The sequence below is a fragment of the Castor canadensis genome, chromosome 2 (assembly GCF_047511655.1).
Source record: "Castor canadensis chromosome 2, mCasCan1.hap1v2, whole genome shotgun sequence".
NCBI lineage: Eukaryota > Metazoa > Chordata > Mammalia > Rodentia > Castoridae > Castor > Castor canadensis.
The window spans coordinates 173,033,602-173,042,999 of NC_133387.1; the positions used below are offsets into that span (position 1 = coordinate 173,033,602).

Consider the following 9,398-nt stretch of genomic DNA (forward strand, 5'->3'; position numbering starts at 1 on the left):
TATTTTGGAGCTATGGATCAAAACCAGAATAATATGCATACATGTAGCTTTACCAGTGGGCTAAGGTTTACTTCTTAGAAGAAGAAAATAGATCTTTCTTTGCAAAAGGTAATCTTAGTATGCATAGGGAGACAAAGGTTTTTAACATTATGTGTGTTCTATAACCAGCAATATCATCATGTAATGTTTTAAAACAATCATAGGTACAATACACAGATAAGGGACAAGTCAGTAACTGTTTTAGTTCCATCTGTAACAAAACATCAATTGAGCAATGTATTGCTATTACTAGTGGGGTTTAAGAAACCTGGGCAGAGGAATAGGCTAATTCATCCTGAAATATTCATAAGAATTGAACCTTAGTCCAAGGAAGGACATAGTACACCATTATACACAGAGTACCATTACACACATGAAGGCAAAAATCTACAGTGAAAACCATTCTTATCAAGACTGAAAAATTGTGGAGACAGTTAACCTTGGCCACAATTTTTGTCCTCCCTTCTCTCTTTTAAAGCAATTATAAGTAATAAACACCTTGAATCAGTAAACTGATCTTCAAAAATGTCTCAAAAAAGAAAAAAAATGAAATTTCAAGAAAGCATCTAAATCCCTGGCTTTACTTATCTTGCAAAAGCAAAAAAGAAATAATGGCAAGCAGTATTATATATAGAAAGAAAAAAGTTAAAAGCCCAGCATGTCTATCTTAACAGATAGACATGTCTATCTCCAACAGACCAAGTTGGAGCCACAATGGTATAAAGAGTGGCTGAAATCTAAAAATAAGCCCACAAGTTACATTTCATGGAAAAAGAGGAAAGGGCTCACAGAACAATCCTGCAAATGATGTAGAAAGAAAAATGAAGGATAAAAAAATAATGAAAATAAAGTGATAAGGAGGAGAAGAAATGGAAAGACCATTCAATGGTGAAAGTAGGTAGCCCACTTGTTCACTCAGTTTGTGATTCTCTTCAGGGTTCTCTTCAGAGCAAGTTTGACATCTTTGTTTCTGAGGCTATAAATGAGGGGGTTCAGCATGGGCACCAGAAGAGTGTAAACCACTGAGAAAAATTTCCCCTGGCTCACTGCTCCAGTAGATGATGGCTTGATATGAGCTAGTAGCCCAGACACATAGAATATGACAACAGTTGTTATGTGAGATCCACAGGTGCTCATGGCTTTGGACCAACCCTTAGCTGATGATATATGAATGATATTACAAAGAACCAAAGCATATGAGACTAAGATAACAGAGCTAGATAAAATAATAACTGTACTGACAACAACAGAAGTCACAAGCTCATTAGCATAGGTGCTGCTGCAGGAGAGCTGGAGGAGGGGGAATATTTCACACATGTAGTGATTGATGGTGTTGAAATCACAAAAGACAACATTAATCATACACCCTGCATGGATGAGAGCACCAGAAAACCCCATCATATATGAACCAGACATCAACAGAGAACAGGTCCTAGGGGACATGCGGACAGTGTACAACAGTGGCTGACAGATGGCCACATAGCGATCACAGGCCATGGCTGTCAGCACATAGCACTCAGAGTGAACAAAAAAGCAGAAGAAAAATAGCTGTGTCATGCATCCACTGAAAGAGATGATGTTCCTCTCTGAAACAAAGCCTATCAGCATTTTAGGAGTAATGACAAATGAATAACAAAAATCAATGAAGGACAGATTGAAGAGAAAAAAGTACATGGGAGTGTGAAGGTGTGAATTCAGGCAAATTAGATTCATTAAGCTCAAGTTTCCCACCACAGTGACTATGTAGTTCACCAAAAACAGGAAAAAAAGGGGCAGTTGGAACTCAGGTTGATCTGTTAATCCCATAAGAATAAACTCTGTCACTGAAGAACCATTTTCCATAGCCATTTGCATCTTGTATGGGACAGGGGTAGAAGGTGACTTTGGCAATGGAACTCTCACTCTGACACAGAGAGAGCTAGACCTGTGGTTTCCAAGTCAGGGTTGTCTTTAGACACAAAGCAAGGTATCCAAAGACCAAAACTCCTCTATTTGATTCCTGAGGAATCCCCATTGCTCCTTCTCCCTCTCACAATGTGTGTCTCTGTCCAGTAAAATATGGCTAAACATCCAATTTCACAGAACATCATTTCTTCTGTTCTCTTCAGTTTTCACTAAAGATTAGAACTGTGATGTTCTGCAAAACCCATGATTTATATAGTTTAGGATATGAAGGAAAACTTTCAAGAAAAATATGGTGCAATACACACCTCTGTTCCCCCTGGAGGCCTCACTGCTCTGGACCTCAAGAGCCCTTCCTCCTCGCAGTCCTGAGGGTGCCAAGTTTCTCATGATGGAGGATGTGATAAGCCACAGATCTGCCACCTATAGGCCAGAGGACATCACAGGTGTATATGCCAGGATTCCTATTTGAGAATTTCTCCAGGATGGTCTTGTCACTTGCAGGAAGAAAAACATTAACTATATATGAGCCTCCAGAACATGATCTCACTCAAATCAGAATCTGTCCATACCCCATAATTCCAGGAAAATTGGTTGAAAGAATAGAAAATTACTGTCTCCTGCATGATTTCCTCCCAGGTTGGTTGGCTGAGCCCCTAGAGTGTAGAAATTACTAACCTTGATTCATGCTGTGCTAAAGACCTAACATTGGATCTTTGAGACTCAAAAGTTCTGCTCAATTTAGTTTCCCACTAGGAATATGCAGTCCTCCGAGTAGAAGCTGATCTCCTTCATCCCTCTATTTGTAGAGTCCTGTATAGCACTACAACAAGCACATCCTGGGTCAGAGTCACTTTCCAATTCAGGTACTGTCATACAATCCTCTGGGATTGCATTAATAAACATTAGGTAATAGATTTCCTCTCTACAAATGAGTGCTGTAGCAAAGAGGTTGAATGAATAAGAGTAGGCTCTCAAATCAGTGTGACTTTCAATCAAGACTTTTCAACTTCCAAACTGCCCTGACCCTTTATTATTCATATTTCTCTAAATTTCCATTACATATACATATATAGAGAGAGACAGAGAGACAGAGACAGATTTATAAAAGAGGGCTGGGGTCTGGCTGTTGTTGAGTAGAGCTCTTGTCTAACATATAAGACCCTGGGTTCAAACTCAGCACCTCAAAAATAAAATAAAAGAGCTTTCTCATTGTGTTGTTGTTAGAATTAAATGTGCTAATTCACATACAGTATTAGAACTGAGCCTGACATATAAATAAAGCCTGCTAGGTGCTACTTCCCATCTCCATGTTTCACATCCTTATTCATCTAAACCAAGGTTTCTTAGCCATGTCATTACTGATATTTGGGTAAGTTTTTGTTGCTGTCCTGTCCTATACTGTGCGTGTGGCACAGCATCTCTGGCCCCTGCCCCTTAGATGTCACTACTACCCTTTTCATCACACACACTCACACACATTCAATCACACTCAATCACAAACTCGCTCACACTCAATCACACACTCACACACACGCACACATGCACACACCAGTTTTGACCAACAAAAAACTTTCTCCAAATATTTTCAGATATCCCTTGGGTAATATTGGGGCTCAGAAAATGATTTAACTAAGTATGGTGCTTTGATACACTGATTACGTTGAACTAAAAGATACTGCAAGGGCTCAGAAATAAGTCTTTTTCTGACCTTCTCTTCCTCCTCATGTTCTGCTTTTCTCCCTAAGAAGACCATGAAAATGAAGAATTTCTCTTCCCCTAGATGAATCACTGAAAAGAGTATCCCTCTCCTGTAAGCCAGCCATAACGCCTAGAAATACCATTCTAACTCTTCCCTGCCTCTCTGTATAAAAGCTGAAAACACAGAAATTTTCTCACCTTCTGTGTCTGCTAGCAGATTATAAAACACTCATGTCAAAAAGAGTCCTGACCTATACCCAGGAGGAGGAAATGTAACACAGAGGGGCCAAGAAGAATCAGGACAGGTTTTGCTTGGCTCCCCCCATTCAGCCTAGTGCATTAGATGATATTTTTTATCCAATCACATTTGTACATGACTATATATTTTCATACAATTTCACCATATAAACTGAGTTTCCCCCATTGTTTGGATTTTTTCACAAGCTCCCGTGTCATGTATAACTTTGATTAAGTAAATCTGTTATCTTTTGCTGTTACTAACCATGCACATCCATGTGTGTGTGAGTATGTGTGTGTGTGTGTGTGTGTGTGTGTGTGTGTGTGTGTGTGTTACTTTGGATCAAACCCAGGGCCTCACATGTGCTAGGCAAGCACTCTACCATTGAGCTACACACCCATCCCCTTAACCTGTCTTTTGCTACAAGAATATTGGGCCAATACTTGTGGTATATGACTGTAATCCCAATGCTTGGGAAGTTAAGGAAGGTGGATTGCTTGTTCAAGGTTAGAATGGACTATATGAGGCAACCATGCCTCAGAAAAGAAAGTGTTGGCATGATCTTTATGATGGAGAGAAAAGAGATCACACTTTTGTACCCTTAGAGTGGCAAAGTCACCCATGTTTAAGAGCCACTGGTCTATCTACATAGCTTGTACTTCTCTCTTACCAGCAATCTAGAGTCCTTCTGCTCCACCCCTATAGAAACAGAAGAAGCATTTTCTGAACCCTTGGTGAGGTTTTTGCAATATTTAGGGAGTGGGGTAGGTGTATGGATGACAGTGGGCAGAATCAGGTAGTGACCTCTCTTAACAGTGCCAGCCTCAGGTTTGAGATCTAATCACCTGTTAGTGTTGACCTCGGGGCAGGACCAGAGTGGTTCTGCATCCAGACCAGCAGCAGCTGACAACCAACCTCAGGTTTGGGACTCGGAGCAACTGAAGTATTGCAAGCCTTGTCACTCCTATGCCTTAGGGAACACTTACCCATGTAGGAAGTGTTTCAGCTCTTTTAATCATCTGTGTCAGGACTTAGAGTGGGAAGTCACTTGCTCCTGTTATTGACTGATACCAGTTTCTCTCTCCCCATCTCTGCCCTTCATCAGCTGACATCACTTTCAGTCTTACTGCTCCAACTACAATAGGCTAATGTTATTTTTCACTCTTGCCACCACTGATGGTGACTCTACCACTGCTTCTTCTTTTTTTTTTACTATATCAACTGCATAACTAGTGATGAAACCCAGAAGTAGGCAAGAAAGACCACTAGAGAGAAGTCTTTATTGAGCCTGCAATAGCAACACTGTGGGAAGCACAGGAAGGTATCTACTGGCTGCTCATAAAGTGAGTCAAAGCCTGCTTGTACAGACAGAAAGGAGGGTGTGGCAAGGCTGTGTGCATGAGGAGATATGGAAGTCCCCTCATGCAAATAAATGGTTGTATTAGTGCCAACCCTAGCATAGACCTTATCACTAGTTATGACAGTTAATTACGCAAATGAAGTACTCTGTTTTCATCAGTCACAGGCATTGTGCTAGGCCAGAAGGGAAAGGAAATGCTCCCTCTCTGGCCTAGGTAGATATGACTGTAGGATCTTCTAGAGTTCACAGAGGCTTGTGGTGGCAAAAGTCCAGTGCAAAATGCTTCCTGAGACAATGCCTTAATGCAATAGAGTCATGCTTTGCAGCAAGCTGTGGCAATAGTATAGCAACCAGTGCTGGCACAAAGCTACACTGGCCAGCTGTTTGGCTGGTAGTCCTTCATTCAAGGCAGTCATGGCCCTGGAGAGGGATCTCATAGCTGTCAATTAGGGAGTTAACTAACTCTACCCTTCCAAATCTCAGCACATTTAAGAAAAAGTAAACATCAAAATGAGTGCTTAGGCTGGGGGTATGGCTCAAGTGGTAGAGCACTTGCCTAGCAAGTAGATGGTCCTGAGTTCCATCTCCATTATGTTAAAAAAACAAAAAAAAGAAAAGGTGCTCACAATAAAGGCTTATTGACAATATTGATACTGCTTCAGCAATATTTAACAATGTTCTAACAATACCTAAATTCCTGCCCAAGTACCCCAAGGAGATGTAGGTCCCTACCATCTGTTTCACAGTTCTATTTAATGCCCAACGCTCAGTGGATATAAATTGGAAAAAGAAAGGCTCCACTGTAGTTTTAATAGGTTCTGTCAGGATTATAGAAGTCTGTAAGCAAACATTGCCCATCAGAAGAAATCTGCTTTAGGCGGTAATTGACCAATCTAATGAGACACACACACCATTTTGCCATTGATGGAAATCTCAGAGTAAACATGGCCTCTGCCTGAGTTCTATGGCACACACAAAGGAGTTCAGCTACAGACTTCCACCAGCTGACAGCTGTGGTCCTTACAGATGGTTCTTCTGACAGGAAACTAAACAGGATTCTGTTTAGCTTCCACAGCACACCTCCAAATGATAAACTAAACCCCAAAGTATTTCTGATTTATTAGTGCTGGGTAGGAGTACATTCTGGCATTTATAAAAGTTCTTACAATGTATCAAATATATCATACTTGAATAAATACCTTCCACCATTCTCCTTCATCCTCCCTCCCCATTCCTGGAACAGTTTCAACAGATATCATTTTTCTATTTATAATGTTATTTATAATAGTAAATTTTTTAATTTGTGGACATCTGATACAAGTGTAGCACAATAATAAAACTAAGAATCTGACTAGGTACATTAATGTTAACTAGACCACAGCTCTTATTCAGCATTTCAAAAACTTATTCAGTATTTGTGAGTGTGTGTATGTGTGTTTGTGTGTATCTGTTCACAGTTTTATACAACTCAATCCCACGCACAATCAGGGATTGTACACAATCAGGATACAGAATTGTTCCACCATCATGAAGAAACTACTATATAAAACCTCTATACATTCGCCTCCACTCCCATTTTCATGTCTGTCCTCTGGTAACTACTAACCTGTTCTCCTTTGCTGCAGTTTAACTATTTTGAGGAAGACAAATGTATATAACCTCTGAGAATTTTCAGGTGGTAGGGGAAAATTTTCACTCTAAGCATAATGTTCTTCGGGTTCATCCAAGTTGTGGTGCGCATCATAATTTGTTCCCTTTGTAATAATCTGCATTTTTTCATCCTTGTGTAATAATTGTAAAAAAATACTGTCCTTGTTTTAATATAAAACCAAATCTTGCCTTTTTGTGGAAAGTATTTCAGAGTCAGGAACCAAAGGATCATAGTTAAGGCTAGTTTTGCCACAATTGTCTTCAAGCCAAGAGGGTTTTCATTTTCTTAACATAAAAAAGAAGGTGGGACATCTTGGCTGTTTCCATAACTTGGCTATTGTGAATAGTGCCGCAATAAACATGGGTGTGCAGGTGCCTCTGGAGCCACTGACGAATGGATTAAGAAAATGTGGTATCTATACACAATGGAATTTTATGCAGCCATGAAGAAGAACGAAATGTTATCATTCGCTGGTAAATGGATGGAATTGGAGAACATCATTCTGAGTGAGGTTAGCCTGGCCCAAAAGACCAAAAATCATATGTTCTCCCTCATATTAGATCCCTCATATTAGATCATTAGATCCCTTGATCATTAGATCAAGGGCAAACACAACAATGGGATTGGACTTTGAGCACATGATAAAAGCGAGAGCACACAAGGGAGGGGTGAGGATAGGTAAGACACCTAAAAAACTAGCTAACATTTGTTGCCCTTAACACAGAGAAACTAAAGCAGATACCTTAAAAGCAACTAAGGCCAATAGGAAAAGGGAAACAGGAACTAGAGAAAAGGTGAGATCAAAAAGAATTAACCTTGAAGGTAACACACACGCACAGGAAATCAATGTGAGTCAATGCCCTGTATAGCTATCCTCATCTCAACTAGCAAAAACCCTTGTTCCTTCCTATTATGGCTTATACTCTCTCTACAACAAAATTAGAAATAAGGGCAAAATAGTTTCTGCTGGGTATTGAGGGGGTGGGGGGAGAGGGAGGGGGCGGAGTGGGTGGTAAGGGAGGGGGTGGGGGCAGGCGGGAGAAATGACCCAAGCCTTGTATGCACATATGAATAATAAAAGGAAAAAAAAAAGAAGAAGGTGGAAGAGGAGAGTGGAACACCCAGACTTGCAAAACTCTTACAATCTGTCTGAGAAAAGGTGAACACAGAATATGTCCCAAACTTACTCTTTGTGAAAGTATGCAGCTTCATAATTTTCAGTCATAAGTAAATCAGTGAGGAAAAGTATAAATAATGGGTATGCCCAATGGGAATCTATGACATTTGTGACATTTTTTGCATAGGGTTCTTCCAGTCAACAACCATGGTGATGTTATGCAAAGGTGGACCATGCCATGAGGGTTATCAGCTAAACTATAGAGTGCTGCCTTAGTTGTGATCAGGTGGCAATATATTGTCATGTAGTTTAGCTGGGGAAGAGTTATTTTCAGTGACAAGAAATCAGACAAGATCAGTGTTTCCACTATCCTGAGGTTACAGTATCCTTACAGCAGGCATTTGCTGCACTGATTTGGCAGAAGTAGAATAGGAGGATGCATACACGCACATAAGAGATGCCAAATGCCACATGATAAATTATAAAACAGAAACATATTTGAACACAGCCTGAATTTTAAACACAATTCCCTACTCATCACAGGTGTATGGGCACCAGTCAGGAGTCTTACTCACTTTAGAGATTTGAGTTCAAATTCTGCCCATCACTGTCTGACCACTTAGAAGAGCTGATGCAGGAGCAGTCTCTCAGATGTCACTCTTAAGAAGATGCACACAAAACTTTAAAATGTTTAAGTGGAATGATGTTGGGTTCTTGAGACTGAGGACTTCATTCCTCACAATGCATTCTCAGAAAGCTAGAAAATTCTGAATCTACACAATGAATCAGTCTTTCATAAGTACACAAAGGTGAAAATCAGACAGACTATATGGGAATCCTGGGACAATATATGGTAGGTTACAAGACTTTTCCTTTTCTTTTTTTTGTTAGTTTTAATTTAGTTTTGAATTAGCATACATTAATAATGTGAGGGGGATTTCTTGTGATAGTTCCATACAATGCAGTGTATTTTAAAGTTCACCCCTCCATTATATTCCCATTTGTCCTTCCCTCTTCTACCCCTTTTATAACAATGTTTGGTGGATTTGGTTATATATATAGGTAACATGCTTCAGTTCTCTTCACCTAATCATTATCCCTTCTTTCTCCCTCTCACAAATGGCTGATACTCCCAGTAAGTCCCCTTTTTTCATTATTTTGCGTAACAATAATGTTTCATTATCACCATCATCATTTAAGTCTAGGTTCCACAAATGAATAAGAACATGCATTATTTGTGTTTTTGAGCTTGGCTTATCTAGCTCAACATGTTGAACTCAAATTCAATTCATTTTCCTGCAAATGACATGATTTCATTCTTCATTATGGCTGAGTATAAATACATATATATATGATTATGATCATGTGTATATATATGATATATATAATA

The 9,398-nt window shown here is 39.7% G+C and overlaps 1 protein-coding gene across 1 annotated transcript; it reads right to left on the reverse strand.

Moving 5' to 3' along the window:
- Positions 1 to 954: 954 nt before the first annotated feature.
- On the reverse strand, positions 955 to 1,893 carry LOC109675292 (olfactory receptor 8C8-like). Its single transcript, XM_020152039.2, has one exon. The coding sequence runs from the start codon at positions 1,891 to 1,893 to the stop codon at positions 955 to 957; it is 939 nt and encodes a 312-aa protein (XP_020007628.2).
- Between the last annotated feature and the right edge of the window lie 7,505 nt (positions 1,894 to 9,398).